The 16894-nt window shown below is 41.8% G+C and overlaps 1 protein-coding gene across 6 annotated transcripts in view; it reads right to left on the bottom strand.

Annotated features, from left to right (window-relative positions):
* The window catches only part of LOC118368501 (unconventional myosin-VI-like), a 94449-nt gene extending 79019 nt beyond the window's left edge, over window positions 1-15430 (bottom strand). For 4 of the 6 annotated variants that reach the window (XM_035752643.2, XM_035752645.2, XM_035752646.2 and 1 more), the window contains exons 1-2: window positions 15229-15426; window positions 3443-3585 (exon numbers count right to left, since the gene is read on the bottom strand). In XM_035752643.2, the coding sequence (XP_035608536.2) occupies window positions 3443-3559 (117 nt within the window). In that variant the 5' untranslated portion in view covers window positions 3560-3585; window positions 15229-15426. Of the gene's footprint in view, window positions 1-3442; window positions 3586-15228 lie in introns of all 6 variants that reach the window. The other 2 variants (XR_008093179.1, XM_035752648.2) reach the window with 2 other exon arrangements.
* Between the last annotated feature and the right edge of the window lie 1464 nt (window positions 15431-16894).

Below are 16894 nucleotides of genomic sequence, written 5' to 3'. Positions count from 1 at the left end.
TGTGTGTGTGTGTGTGTGTGTGTGTGTGTGTGTGTGTGTGTGTGTGTGTGTGTTCAGACAGCACTCATTTGCTGACATGGCTATACTAGTTGTCATAGTAACAACGTGTGTGTGTACAGTGGTTTAGCCTGATTGGTGGTGGTGCTCGTGCATCCTATCACTCCGAAGTTATGTAGCAAGATAAGGTGACAACAATGCCTTCCATGGACGTTTCCAAGCTTTGAATGTTCAAAATCATAGTGTAAGAACACTTTTAAAGACTCAAAGCATAAGAAGATCCAACATTATAAACAAGTCATTTTTTTCTAGCCACAGCAGTCAAATGTTTAGCTTGCACATTCAGTCATTTATTTGTACACAATTAACAAGCTAGTTGGCTACCACATGTTCTTCTCAAAACTGTCAACAGAGTCACTAGCAAGCAACAAGATATGCCAAATATTAGTCTAAAAACCACTTGAGGGAAAATAAATCAGATTGGACCTTTCAGACAAGTTACATGACCAGGATTCAGATTTGTATCTTATTTCAAACCACCTACAAAGGTCGGCTTGAAATATCTGATTCCATTTGCTTTTTGGCTGTTCAGACTGCAGGACAAAAAAGAAGAAGATTTGAATCAGATATGCAAAACAATTATACTTGAGTCACTTCAAACTGCCAATATGAACAAGAGTTCGCTAACTAACCACGCTGTCAGCTAGCTACAGTTTAAGTCGGAAGTATACATAACCTTAGGTTGGAGTCATTAAAACTCGTTTCTCAACCACTCCACAAATTTCTTGCTAACAAACTATAGTTTTGGCAATTCGGTTGGGACATCTACTTTGTGCTTGACACCATTAATTTTTCCAACAATTGTTTAAAAACAGATTATTTCACTTATAATTCACTGTATCACAATTCCAGTAGGTCAGAAGTTTACATACACTAAGTTGACTGTGTTTTTAAACAGCTTGGAAAATTCCAGAAAATGATGTCATAGATTTAGAAGCTTCTGATAGGCTAATTGACATCATTTGAGTCAATTGGAGGTGTACCTGTGGATGTATTTCAAGGCCTACCTTCAAACTCAGTGCCTCTTTGATTGACATCATGGGAAAATCAAAAGAAATCAGCCAAGACCTCAGAAAAACAACTGTAGACCTTCACAAGTCTGGTTCATCCTTGGGAGAAATTTCCAAACGCCTGAAGGTACCACATTCATCGGTACAAACAATAGTTTGCATGTGTAAACACCATGGGACCACGCAGCCGTCATACCGCTCAGGAAGGAGACACGTTCTGTCTCAGAGAGATGAACATACTGTGGTGCGAAAAGTACAAATCAATCCCAGAACAAAGGACCTTGTGAAGATGCTGGAGGAAATAGGTACAAAAGTATCTATATCCACAGTAAAACGAGTCCTATATCGACATAATAGGGCGGCAGGTAGCCTAGCAGTTAGAGCATTGCACTAGTAACCAAAAGGTTGCAAGATCAAATCCCCAAGCTGACAAGGTAAAGAAAAAATCTGTCGTTCTGCCCCTGAACAATGCAGTTAACCCACTGTACCTAGGCCGTCATGGAAAATAAGAATTTGTTCTTCACTGACTTTTCTAGTCAAACAAAAATTAAAAAAAATGTTTAAATAATCTGAAAGGCCTCTCAGCAAGAAAGAAGCCACTGCTCCAAAACCGCCATAAAAAAGCCAGACTACCGTTTGCAACTGCACATGGGGACAAAGATCGTAATTTTGGGAGAAATGTCCTCTGGTCTGATGAAACAAAAATAGAACTGTTTGGCCATAATGACCATCATTATGTTTGGAGGAAAAAGGGGGAGGCTTGCAAGCTGAAGAACACCATCCCAACCGTGAAGCACGGGGGTGGCAACATCATGTTGTGGGGGTGCTTTGCTGCAGGAGGGACTGGTGCACTTTAGAAAATAGATGGCATCATGAGGTAGGAACATTATGTGCATATATGGAAGCAACATTTCAAGACATCAGTCAGGAAGTTAAAGCTCGGTCGCAAATGGGTCTTCCAAATGCACAATGACCCCAAGCATTCTTCCAAAGTTGGGGACAAAATGGCTTAAGGACAACAAAGTCAAGGTGTTGGCATGGTCATCACAAACCCTAACCTCCACCCTATAGAAAATTTGTGGGCAGAACTGAAAAGGCGTGCGTGAGCAAGGAGTCCTGCAAACCTGACTCAGTTACACTAGCTCTGTCAGGAGGAATGGGCCAAAATTCACCCAACTTATTATGGGAAGCTTGTGGAAGGCTACCCGAAACTTTTGACCCAAGTTAAACAATTTAAAGACAATTTGGCTAAAGTGTATGTAAACTTCTGCCTTCAACTGTATATACACTCAGGCTTTGATGAATTAATTCAGTGAAAGCAATGCACTGGGGAGTGACATATGGTATAGTGCATGAGGTGGCTCTTTTTCCTCTAATGACCTTTCCCGCCAGGTAACGCAATCACCACACCTTCTGCTGCTGTTGCTCCCATTACTTATTGATTGCCTCTGTTAGTGACACTGATATAGCGCAGGACTGTTTTACATACTCTTACATTTATCATATTATCTGTTCAAACATCTCTGTAATTCAGGTCAAGTGCTTTCTGAAAGGGGAACATGCTGCAGTGTACCAGCCAAGAATCTAACCCACACTGATACCATCATGTGGTAGCAAATTCAGCTCTTGAAATGAACCTAGGGTCAACAGAGTTTAGGTTTTCGATTAGGGCCGGAACGATACCAGCATCATGATACTCATTAGTATCGTGGCAAGGAAACAAGAAATAAAGTGGATATAACTTCTTTGGAAAACAGCCTTAATGTTGAAAACAAACATGTTGAAATCCAGTCACATTTTGTTTATTTTCCAAGCTTTAGCACACAATATTTGACATACAGCAGGTTTTTAAAGGACCAAAGAGTTTGGTCTGCTTCATGTTTTAATTTTTGCCTTGTAAAAAATATTGCGATACTGGTATCGTCACAGCCCTAATTACGACATTACGTTATTCACCTAGTAACCCAATAACAATGATTGGGTGATGGGAGAAGACTGTAACTACCAATTGGATATCACGAAATTGGGGAGAAAAAGGGGTAAAAAAAGTAATACAAAAAAAATATGAATAAATAAAATACAGGTTGGAGTGATTGTGTGACGCGTATGTAATACAGAACATAAGCAGACGCATTCTAAATCACAGGTGTAAAACTCATTCCATGGAGGGCTGAGTCCGAGTATATGCTGTTTTTTGTTATTTCCTTTCAATTTGTGTCCAATTAAGACCTAGACAACCAGGTGAGGGGAGTTCCTAAATAATCAATAACCTTAATTGATCAATACGTACAAGGGAGAAGCTAAAACCTGCATACACTCGGCCCTCTATGGAATGGGTTTTACACGTGTTCTAAACTGTGCCGAGTCTGACTGACCTTGCCCTTCCGGTTGAATGGTTCGATGGTGAGGGCGCCAGCTCCAATGTCCACGATCATGCCCAGTTGAAACCCATCGGTGGGGTGGGGTGCCCACACTGGTTTCCCATCCTCCATGGCTAACTACAGCTACCCTGTGGGCTCTGCACAACATGGAGAGAGGAGAAGAGTCAGGAGGTAGAAGCCTGATGATATGCATGCCAACAACAAAATACTACTGAATTTCCCCTTGTGGGGTAGTTTAATAAAGTATGAAGCTATTCATCCATCTACAAGTCTACCTTCTGTACATCCCTGATTGAATAAACATGCCATGCTCCATACTTCATTTGGATAAACAGTATAGACATATACAAAATTGTATGCCAACATTCACCCAACCATGTAAGTTTGTGCAACCCTAGCTTGTGCTTGTTTTCCATTCCATTATCTTGTTATTCCCTTGATTGTAAAAGTGGATTTGCCATATAGAGGGAACAGGTCCTAGGTATACATCCAGAGATACTCTCCACTTGAGAGCAGAGCTTGAGTCATTTTGACACCAGAAGGGAGTCAATGGTTTGCTCTCACAAACTGAAAGTGTACAATCAAGAATGAAGTGCAGTTTTTGCTTGGCAAAATAGTTATTGAGTGCTGCTAACAATGGTGCAATTACACTGTCTATCAAGGACTAATGCTAAACACTTAGCTAGCCATTTCTGGTCACCTAAAGTTAGTTACGAATAGTTACTATTTGGCCTATTTTGAGACCAATTATATTTCAAAAATGATTTTAGTGGGTGAACTGAATGAGCCAAGCATGTACCAGCTGTTGATGGTGGCGTAACAATGACTCCCAACAGCAGTAGTCAGAACAGGAGCGTGAAATACACCCCGTCACACCAGCCCCTAGAGGTTTGATCTGTCACTGTGTGAGGGGTGACTGGAGAGTTCCATTGTACAGCATCACTCAGTGATTGTTCTCCTAGCCAGACCAGACAGTGTGTGTGTGTGTGTGTGTGTGTGTGTGTGTGTGTGTGTGTGTGTGTGTGTGTGTGTGTGTGTGTGTGTGTGTGTGTGTGTGTGTGTGTGTGTGTGTGTGTGTGTGTGTGTGTGTGTTGTGTGTGTGTGTTTTCTCAGGACACAGAGGGCTTGCTGGGTGTTTGGCAGTGACCCAGATACAGCATGGAGGCCTGGGAGATTCTTCCAGTGCACTTGTTAATTATTCAGCTTATGCTTGGCCAATCACTTAGTGATTAGATCAACAATGCCTGTTAGCTTGGGCATGGAGATGAACTCAAAAGCAGACTAAGTTTAGGCCTACAGTAAATCTATGAATGTAAGTCCTATGAGTATGTGGACCGTATTAGGTCAGTTCTGTAGTTGGTTTGACACAGGCAAAATCAATTTTGTTCCTAACATAGGGCTATAGTGTGTCATCATTTGGCAATGTCACCATGCAGAGGCTTACAATTACTTTCCAATGCTAGAGTTAAGAAACAACTGTGTGCACCAGAGCCATTCATCAAAAATATAAATTAAATAAAACATCCAAACATGGATTGACTTCGACATTCATACTCCATGCAAATCATCAACAAGCACACCCAACACATACGATAGTGCTGATAGCTGTACTGTACACTTTACCAACCATTAATTGGTAATCCTATGGTGTAGGGTTCCCATACAGAACTAACCCTTGGCTCAGCTATCCAATTAGTTTGTGAGATTGAGGTAAAATGTCAGAGGGAAGAGATTGCAAAGAGAAATAGTCCTATAATTCCTATAATAATTACAACCTAAAACTTCTTACCTGGGAATATTGAAGACTCATGTTAAAAGGAAGCACCAGATTTCATATATTCTCATGTTCTGAGCAAGGAACTTAAACGTTAAACGCCTTTCTAACAAGGCACATATTGCACTTTTACTTTCTTCACCAACACTTTGTTTTTGCATTATTTAAACCAAATTGAACATGTTTCATTATTTATTTGAGGCTAAATGTATTTTATTGATGTATTATATTAAGTTAAAATAAGTGTTCATTCAGTATTGTTGTAATTGTCATTATTAGAAATATATAATTATTTTTAAAATCGGCTGATTAATCGGTATCGGCTCCGCTCCCCCCCCGGTCCTCCAATAATCGGTATCGGCATTGAAAAATCATATAATTGGTCAACCTCTAGTCTACACCTGTTGTATTCGGCGTATGTGGCAAATACAATTTGATTTGAAGTCGGGTACAGGTGCAAACCCACAGATTCTTCAACTGTCTGGGTGGCTGGTCTCAGACGATCCCGCAGGTGAAGAAGCCAGATGTGAAGTTCCTGGGCTGGTGTGGTTATATACGTATGATCTGCAGTTTTGAGGCTGAATGAACGTACTGTCAAATTCTCTAAAATGACATTAAAGGTATCTTATGAAATTAATATTAAATTCTCTGGCAACAGCTCTGGTGGACCTTCCTGCAGTCAGCATGTCAATTGCATGCTCCCTCAAAACTTGAGACATCAGTGGCATTGTGTCGTGTGACAATACTGCACATTTTAGAGTGGCCTTTTGTCTCTAGCACAAGGTGCACCTGTGTAATTACCATCATGATTATCTTGTTATCTTGGCAAAGGAGAAATGCTCGATAACAGGGATGTAAACAAATTTGTGGACAAAATTCAAGATAAATATGCTTTTTGTGCGTATGGAACATTTCTGGAATATTTTCTTTCTGCTCATGGAAGATGGGACCAACACTTTATATGTTGGGTTTATATTTTTGTTTAGTATAGTTTGAGACGTTCAAGAATGGCCTGGAGTGTTTTTGAACCCAAAACAACCCCGCCCCCCCTGAAAACATGGAGGACATTGTCGCAACCAATTAATTATTTATAAGAAATCCTGCTATGCCCTGCGAATGACCATCAAGCAGGCAAAGCGTCAATACAGGGCTAAGATTGAATCATAGTACACCGGCTCCGACGCTCGTCTTATGTGGCAGGGCTTGCAAACTATTAGACTACAAAGGGAAGCACCACCGCGAGCTGCCCGGCGACACGAGCCTACCAGACAAGCTAAATCACTTGTATGCTCGCTTCGAGGCAAGCAACACTGAGGCATGCATGAGAGCATCAGCTGTTCCGGACGACTGTGTGATCATGCTCTCCATAGCCGACGTGAGTAAGACGTTTAAACAGCCAGACGGATTACCAGGACGTGTGCTCCGGGCATGTGCTGACCAACTGGCAGTTGTCTTCACTGACATTTTCAACATGTCCCTGATTGAGTCTGTAATACCAACATGTTTCAAGCAGACCACCATAGTCCCTGTGCCGAAGAACACAAAGGCAACTTGCCTAAATGACTACGTCCGTAGCCATGAAGTGCTTTGAAAGGTTGGTAATGGCTCACATCAACACCATTATCCCAGAAACCCTAGACCCACTCCAATTTGCATACCGCCCTAACAGATCCACAGAGGATGCAATCTCTATTGCACTCCACACTGCCCTTTCCCACCTGGACAAAAGGAACACTTATGTGTGAACGCTATTCATTGACTACAGCTCAGCATTCAACACCATAGTACCCTCAAAGCTCATCACTAAGCTAAGGATCCTGGGACTAAACACCTCCCTCTGCAACTGGATCCTGAACTTCCTGATGGGCCGCCCCCAGGTGGTGAGGGTAGGTAGCTACACATCTGCCGCACTGATCCTCAACACTGGAGCTCCCCAGGGATGCGTGCTCAGTCCCCTCCTGTACTCCCTGTTCACCGACGACTGCATGGCCAGGCACGACTCCAACACCATCAAGTTTGACGACGACACAACAGTGGTAGGCCTGATCACGACAACGACGAGACAGACTATAGGGAGGAGGTCAGAGACCTGGCCGGGTGGTGCCAGAATAACAACCTATCCCTCAATGTAACCAAGACTAAGGAGATGATTGTGGACTACAGGAAAAGTAGGACCGAGCACGCCCCCAATCTCATCGACGGGGCTGTAATGGAGCAGGTTGAGAGCTTCAAGTTCCTTGGTGTCCACATCAACAACAAACTAGAATGGTCCAAACACACCAAGACAGTTGTGAAGAGGGCACGACAAAGCCTATTCCCCCTCAGGAAACTAAAAAGATTTGGCATGGCTCATGAGATCCTCAAAATGTTCTACAGCTGCAACATCAAGAGCATCACTGCCTGGTAGGGCAATTGCTCAGCCTCTGACCGCAAGGCACTACAGAGGGTAGTGCGTATGGCCCAGTACATCACTGGGGCTAAGCTGCCTGCCATCCAGGATCTCTACAACAGGCAATGTCAGAGGAAGGCCCGAAAAATTGTCAAAGACCCCAGTCATAGACTGTTCTCTCTACTACCGCATGGCAAGTGGTACCGGAGTGCCAAGTCTAGGACAAAAAAGGCTTCAACAGTTTTACCCCCAAGCCATATGACTCCTGAACAGGCTACCCAGACTATTTGCATTGTGTGTCCCCCCAACCAACCTCTCTTTTTACGCTGCTGCTACTCTCTGTTTATCATATATGCATAGTCACTTTAACTATTCGTTCATGTACATACTACCTCGATTGGACCAACCAACCAGTGCTCCCGCATATTAGCTATCCGGGCTATCTGTATTGTGTTCCGCCAACCGCCAACCCCTCTTTTAAGCTACTGCTATTCTCTGTTGGTTGGAGCCTGTAAGTAAGCAATTCACTTTAAGGTCTCCACCTGTTGTATTCGACACACGTGACAAATAAACTTTGATTTGATTTATTTCCAGCAAACTAGATATGCCCCATTTTATTGCAACACACACTATCATTGATGAGAACCATCAATGGGGAGAACATTATCCTAAAAAGGGAAACAAAGGCTACACTTCAAAACTGCCTTTATGTCAAAGTCCCACCAATAAAGACAGGGTAATAGACAAGACAACAGGTGTGGCCACTGCCCTACATCTGTTATAGAAAGTGCGCTTGGGAAGGCTGGGTCGGTGTCTAGGTAAGGTTGGGTTGGGTTAGCAAGCCATGAGATAAAAATCAGCCATAACTGGGATCTTGGAACTACGTAGCAGACAAGGTTTGTATGCTGAACATGGATATCCCTTAAATATTTTATAATATGCAAAACATACATACATACATACAGTATACTTAAAAAGTCCACTGTACCACAAGGAGAACCAAATGTGAAGTGCCCCCTGCTCATATTGCACTGATCCCATCTTCACAATGGAGTTCTTGTTGAAGAAAAGGTTGACCCATTTTGAATGTTACATTGTTTTTGTGCATCTCTGAGTGATGTTCTATTGATTCCCTAGGTCATTTCATGTTTATGCGAGTTATTGGCGTTCAAACAGGAAGAAATTTGGCTTGTATGACGCAGCACTGTGATAAAGTCGCTCTCATTACACTCAAAGTTAATAGTAATATGACTTCTAGATCGTAAAAACGTCCATCATACATGGCATATATCATAACTTGGGAGGATATCTTCTCTCGAATGAGCCATTGATTATATTTTTGCGATATTCCTACCTCAAGAAATTTGTATTTTAAATGGAGGTTCGATCACATTTTTCCTATTTGTCTGCCTCTTTAGGCGAGCAGCATACCACCCTGCATCCCACTGCTGGCTTGCTTCTGAAGCTAAGCAGGGCCAGTCCTTGGATGGGAGACCAGATGCTGCTGGAAGTGGTCGCTGGAGGCCCACTTGCGCCAACTCTGGGTTGGCATTATGCCCATTATCTTTAAAAAATATCCCAATGCCCCAGGGCAGTGATTGGGGACGTTGCCCTGTTTAGGGTGCCGTCTTTTGGATGGGACGTTAAATGGGTGTCCTAACTCTCTGTGGTCACTAAAGATCCCATGGCACTTATCGTAAGACTAGAGGTGTTAACCCCCCGGTGTCCAGGCTAAATTCCCAATCTGGCCATCATAGCCACCTAATCATCCACACCATACAATTGGCTCATTCATCTCCTCTCCCCATAACAATTCCCAGGTCGTTGCTGTAAATGAGAATGTGTTCTCAGTCAACTTACCTGGTTAAATAAGGGTTAAATAAAAATGAATAATATAGTCCAGAGTGCATTGCATGGTGCTGTTGCCAGATATTTGAGAAAGGGGATTGGAATCCAATGAATGAAGGAACATAATGCCCCACCCTGCAGACTGTCGACCAATCGCGTTCACGGTGTCATGCTGCGTCACACGGTTGCTAAGCTGGCTACAGCTGTCCTGTCTCAATGTCGAGAAATGTGCCTATTTTCCTCGTAATGTCATGATTCCAAAGCTATACAATATTACAGACAGCAAGTTTCTCACATCGCTGAAAAGATTTGTAACGTTGTACTTCTTGTTGACAAAATTCTTGCAAATGTTGGGTTTTGCACAAGGGCCCAACAGACTCTCATTCACTCTTTGAAGTAGAGCTCCTTGTCCCAGAATTGCCCAGAATGCACCGCACGGCCCATGGACGTAGCATGGGCAAGACTTCCCCATCTCCTCAAAATTATATCTGCCGTTGCAAATGTCAGACACTACTCTGTGAGGCACATCAATCAGCAGGTTGAACTTGCTGAGATTGTAGACTCCTAAATTGATAGTGCAGTTTGTTTAGGTGATTTTACAGCTAACTAGCTACTTTCCACGCTGATATTTGTCTTTGGTATTATTGTGTCAAGGTACGTCTGCTCGCTACAAATCTTATAATGCCAAAATGAAACATTTGTTCACAAAAAAATTGTAATTTAACACTAAATTAAAAGGAATTAGTTGGTGGATTTAACACTAGAACCGCTGAGCCTCTAGGGACCCCCCATTTGAACATCTTGGCCATGTTCTGTTATAATCTCCACCCGGCACAGCCAGAAGAGGACTGGCCACCCCACATATGCTCTCTCTAATTCTCTCTTTCTTTCTCTCTCTCTGAGGACCTGAGCCCAAGGACCGTGCCCCAGGACGACCTGACATGATGACTCCTTGCTGTCCCCAGTCCACCTGACTGTGCTGCTGCTCCAGTTTCAACTGTTCTGCCTTATTATTATTCGACCATGCTGGTCATTTATGAACATTTGAACATCTTGGCCATGTTCTGTTATAATCTCCACCCGGCACAGCCAGAAGAGGACTGGCCACCCCACATAGCCTGGTTCCTCTCTAGGTTTCTTCCTAGGTTTTGGCCTTTCATGGGAGTATTTCCTAGCCACCGTGCTTCTACACCTGCATTGCTTGCTGTTTGGGGTTTTAGGCTGGGTTTCTGTACAGCACTTTGAGATATCAGCTGATGTACGAAGGGCTATATAAATACATTTGATTTGATTCAAGCTAATGAGCAGTCATTCTGACTACAACACATTAACAGTGTAATTTCTACATGTCATACAGTACATTCGGAAACTATTCAGACCGCTTTATTTTTTGCACAATTTGTTATGTGTCACGCCTTGGTCATTGTATTTTGTGTTTTCGTTATATATTTGGTCACCAACTGTGGGACCTTATATAGACAGATGTGTGCCTTTCCAAATCATGTCCAATCGAATTTACCACAATCATGTTGTGGAAACATCTCAAGGATGATCAACGGAAACAGCAGGATGAACTTCAGCTCAATTTCATGTCTCATAGCAAAGTGTCTGAATAAATAAGGTAAATAAGGTATCCTTTTTCTTTTTTTGAATAAGGCTGTAAAATAACAGAATGTGGTGCATTTTCATTAGTTTGTTACTGTAGGCTATATGTAAAAACAAAAAAAAAGTGTTCCATTCATTTTTTTTTTGTGGACTGCTTTTGTTACAATTATGAAACAGAAAGCAAGTCTGTTGGAATGGGGTAACAGCTTATTTTTTATGTCAATATAAAAATACCCCAACCACCAAGACGCATAGTCAGCAAGACTCGTGGTGAAATTATGGGCACATCAAATCAGTAGCCTAAACATCATAAGCACCAAATGTGCTTGATAAAGTGAAAATCAGAACAAAAACAATGGCATCATAATGAATATAAGTGTCAATAGGACATTCAATTATTGTCTGTGCTTACATGGTGTTTGTCTTTACTCAATGGAATAGGTTGGAGCATGTCCATGTCACAAACAAAAGCTGGTGAGTGCGTTGCTGATGTTTTTTGCTTGAGATGTATGTCTGCTCTCTTCGCGATGATATTTTGTGCTGATAATCTGCTCGTAGTATTGGCATCAGCTTATTCTATCGAAACGGTGCAATCTCATCCCCTCTCCTGTCTCAGATTTGGTAGAGCATGGTTCTTGCAATGACAAGATGGTGGGCTCGATTCCCGGGACCACCCATACATAAAAGATGTATTGATATTGCACACATGACTAAATCGCTTTGGATTAAAGCAGCTGCAAAATGGCATATGTAAGACAGGGTTCCCAGGGTGGTTTAATTAGGCGGTTATCGGAGCATTTATATTATATTATAATTAATTTTTTGGGGGGAGGCATAAAACACCAGCAAGCAAGCTCCAATAAATTCCCACACATCTTAATCTGTCCTTAGCACAATAATTTTCCACAGTCCACTGCTTCCATGTTTGATGGCCTCAACTGGAAATATAACCAATAACTAAAGACATCACATAACTAACATCCTTTCTGATGTTTAAAGATTGAAGTCTGCAATAATTTTGTCAATACCAAAGCAGCAGAGGGAGCATAATGTATGCATTTTTTTAAACACAAAATGGGCACAATGTTCAACATCAGAAATGCTATGCTACAGCATTATAACATTGCATATTACATCTTAATAGTTGACTACATCACATTAATAAACCATCCACCTAATACAGGTCCCATCATAGGTAGTGAGTCTACATGTAAATCCTCTTATGGCTCCTAAGACTGAATGGAAGTGAGACCTGTTGAAGTACGTACGGTGTGGTTCCCAGTCAGCCCATAAATACAATTTTAAAACGTATGTGGGGTGATGCAGACACCAGTGCAGTAATGGGGAGACCAGGGTTCATAGGTTAAGGAGGGTTTCCTGGAACACACATACACACCGAACCTCCTGCCTGCCTCAAGCTTCCTGTTCCCTCTATGGAAGAGAGGATATGGAAAATACCTTGGGATATCTGCTGTAGCCTGACAGGATGTAGGGAAGAGTGCAGTGGTGCTGGTGAGTCAGTGACCAATGCAACATTAGCCTCCAACCTAAAGGAGGCCATTCGGGGCTTGTCAGAGAGTAACTTGGTCTTTTTTCTTAGCGGGTATTCTAGCAAAATCTATTATTATTATCCAGAACAGACAGCATTGATTAAGCACATTATCAATAAGCCTAATGCAGGGTGACCCAACTAGCAGACAGCGGGTTTGAAATGATTAGTCAAGTATTATATCCGTTTGGGCTTCTTACGAACAATTTGTAGTCTACAAATTATTTGTAATTATGTTCCGGCACCATGAGGATCCGTTCAGGAACAAAATAACCCTGCGGCTGAATCTAGTTGATGATTCCTGGCTTAGTGCATTGGATGTACCTTCAGAACATAGCTACTTTGATGGTTAAATTCCGCTGTTGATAACAAGCCAGAATTACGCCACTAATATTGTTGTGATGCTGATTTCATGGCAATTGAAGAATCATGGCATGCACATCACTTCAATAAACAGTTACAGTAAGAGCTACTTCATAGCTTTGTCAAACAATCATTGGATGAAAGTATTAACTAGATATTGTCTAATAAAAATGTCACATGCATATACTTACATTCTAACCTGACAGCTTAAGTCACGTGTCGACATACAGTGCCTTGCGAAAGTATTCGGCCCCCTTGAACTTTGCGACCTTTTGCCACATTTCAGGCTTCAAACAAAGATATAAAACTGTATTTTTTGTGAAGAATCAACAACAAGTGGGACACAATCATGAAGTGGAACGACATTTATTGGATATTTCAAACTTTTTTAACAAATCAAAAACTGAAAAATTGGGCGTGTAAAATTATTCAGCCCCCTTAATACTTTGTAGCGCCACCTTTTAATGCGATTACAGCTGTAAGTCGCTTGGGGTATGTCTATCAGTTTTGCACATTGAGAGACTGAAATTTTTTCCCATTCCTCCTTGCAAAACAGCTCGAGCTCATTGAGGTTGGATGGAGAGCATTTGTGAACAGCAGTTCAGTTCTTTCCACAGATTCTCGATTGGATTCAGGTCTGGACGATGACTTGGCCATTCTAACACCTGGATATGTTTATTTTTGAACCATTCCATTATGTTTTGGATCATTGTCTTGTTGGAAGACAAATCTCCGTCCCAGTCTCAGGTCTTTTGCAGACTCCATCAGGTTTTCTTCCAGAATGGACCTGTAATTTGGCTCCATCCATCTTCCCATCAATTTTAACCATCTTCCCTGTCCCTGCTGAAGAAAAGCAGGCCCAAACCATGATGCTGCCACCACCATGTTTGACAGTGGGGATGGTGTGTTCAGGGTGATGGGCTGTGTTGCTTTTACGCCAAACATAACGTTTAGCATTGTTGCCAAAACGTTCAATTTTGGTTTCATCTGACCAGAGCACCTTCTTCCACATGTTTGGTGTGTCTCCCAGGTGGCTTGTGGCAAACTTTAAACGACACTTTTTAATGGATATCTTTAAGAAATGGCTTTCTTCTTGCCACTCTTCCATAAAGGCCAGATTTGTGCAATATACGACTGATTGTTGTCCTATGGACAGAGTCTCCCACCTCAGCTGTAGATCTCTGCAGTTCATCCAGAGTGATCATGGGCCTCTTGGCTGCATCTCTGATCAGTCTTCTCCTTGTATGAGCTGAAAGTTTAGAGGGATGGCCAGGTCTTGGTAGATTTGCAGTGGTCTGATACACCTTCCATTTCAATATTATCGCTTGCACAGTGCTCCTTGGGATGTTTAAAGCTTGGGAAATGTTTTATATCCAAATCCGGCTTTAAACTTCCTCACAACAGTATCTCGGACCTGCCTGGTGTGTTCCTTGTTCTTCATGATGCTCTCTGCGCTTTTAACGGACCTCTGAGACTATCACAGTGCAGGTGCATTTATACGGAAACTTGATTACACACAGGTGGATTGTATTTATCATCATTAGTCATTTAGGTCAACATTGGATCATTCAGAGATCCTCACTGAACTTCTGGAGAGTTTGTTGCACTGAAAGTAAAGGGGCTGAATAATTTTGCACGCCCAATTTTTCAGTTTTTGATTTGTTAAAAAAGTTTGAAATATCCAATAAATGTCGTTCCACTTCATGATTGTGTCCCACTTGTTTATTCTTCACAAAAAAATACAGTTTTATAGCTTTATGTTTGAAGCCTGAAATGTGGCAAAAGGTCGCAAAGTTCAAGGGGGCCGAATACTTTCGCAAGGCACTGTATTTACCTAGCTAAATTGGAGTATCAATCAAGACAATGGCTCCATTTACCGAACAAAAGCAGGCAGGCTCGAGATAGATAGTAATACCGTTATGAGCTAACTAGAACCGTATAACATTTGCAAATGGCATGCTTAGGCAGCTTCTGTAGCTACAGCATTGTGAGACAATTCCACTTACGACATTTTAGAGACATAATACAACGCAAAATTAAAATTAATGCGGACCATTTTAGCTACCTAGCTATATCAGTATTTTGACGAATAGTCTATCTCGTTGGTATTTGCAAACTGCGCTAGCTCCACCATCATCACATCGCTAGCTAACCACTCCCAGTTAGCTAGCCACGAGCTAACAAGTGTAGCCTATAGGTTATATCTAGCTACCTCGCTAAATGGTTTGCAAGAATACTAAAGAGGAACTTACATCAATGTGTCCCTTAAACGATACGTCTGTATTCTTGATGTGGCTCAACGAAAAACCGGTTAAAATTCCCGCATACAAAATATAATTGACAATATCCGAACTCTTATTTTGGTACTCTGTCGACCGGTAATTCAGCAGCAGCCTACCCACAGCTGAGCGGACTGAAGTCCACCTGGGAGGCAGAGATGACGTCACTGGGAATGAGCTTCTTTCCAAGGAACAGTAAACGTAATCATAATGATACCTGTAGCATAAAGGTCGAGAAGTTGTATTAGTTGCAGCGTAACTTGATAATCTGCATTCGTATGTACTATATTGTCGAAGGATATTGATTCTCACTTGATACAGATAAAAGTAATGCATTTCAAATCAAATCAAATTTTATTTGTCACATACACATGGTTAGCAGATGTTAATGCGAGTGTAGCGAAATGCTTGTGCTTCTAGTTCCGACAATGCAGTGATAACCAACAAGTAATCTAACTAACAATTCCAAAACTACTGTCTTATACACAGTGTAAGGGGATAAAGAATATGTACATAAGGATATATGAATGAGTGATGGTACAGAGCAGCATACAGTAGATGGTATCGAGTACAGTATATACATATGAGATGAGTATGTAGACAAAGTAAACAAAGTGGCATAGTTAAAGTGGCTAGTGATACATGTATTACATAAGGATGCAGTCGATGATGTAGAGTACAGTATATACGTATGCATATGAGATGAATAATGTAGGGTAAGTAACATTATATAAGGTAGCATTGTTTAAACTGGCTAGTGATATATTTTACATAAATTCCCATCAATTCCCATTATTAAAGTGGTGGAGTTGAGTAAATGTGTTGGCAGCAGCCACTCAATGTTAGTGGTGGCTGTTTAACAGTCTGATGGCCTTGAGATTGAAAAACAGCTTCTGTCTCTCGGTCCCAGCTTTGATGCACCTGTTCTGACCTCGCCTTCTGGATGATAGCAAGGTGAAACGCAGTGGCTCGGGTGGTTGTTGTCCTTGATGATCTTTATGGCCTTCCTGTGACAATCGGGTGGTGTAGAGGACACCAAACTACGCAGGTAGTTTGCCCCCGGTGATGCGTTGTGCAGACCTCACTACCCTAACACTTTTTTAAAACATCACCTGAAGACAACATATTCCTCATTGAAGCCTATAATGGGTTTGTAGATCTAATTAGGACATATGATACCCATTGTATCACATTTCCCACAGGGAGAACGCATGTAAACGTGACATTACATTTTACTACTTTGTTCATGTTATAATCCTGTCCTCCATGTCCAGTTCACATGTCAAAGACCACAACTGCACACAATGCCAGTCAAACAGTAGTTTTCCGGGTAACTGACCACAAGGGTGAACCATTGGAGGAATTCACCTTTATCCAACCATATAATTGATTGGGATCAGTGAGAACATCTCATTGACAACCTGAGGAAGAGTGGATGAGTCAAATGAGCCAATTTGAGACTGAGGATAGAAGGATAGGAAAGCTTTGTCTTTCAGGGAGGAACTATGACAACTGGAGAGCTGAGGCTGAGCCAATAGAATAGAAGACAATTTAAATCAGATTAATAGAGCAGTACATCTGAGGCTGAGCTCCCGTCACCTCTGTTGAGCCAACAGACCACCATGCAAGGGGAATCCCA

Source organism: Oncorhynchus keta, chromosome 35, assembly GCF_023373465.1.
Source record: "Oncorhynchus keta strain PuntledgeMale-10-30-2019 chromosome 35, Oket_V2, whole genome shotgun sequence".
NCBI classification, from domain to species: Eukaryota; Metazoa; Chordata; class Actinopteri; order Salmoniformes; family Salmonidae; genus Oncorhynchus; species Oncorhynchus keta.
The sequence above is the reverse complement of the archived record's forward strand: the minus strand, read 5'-3'. Positions and strand labels throughout refer to the sequence as shown.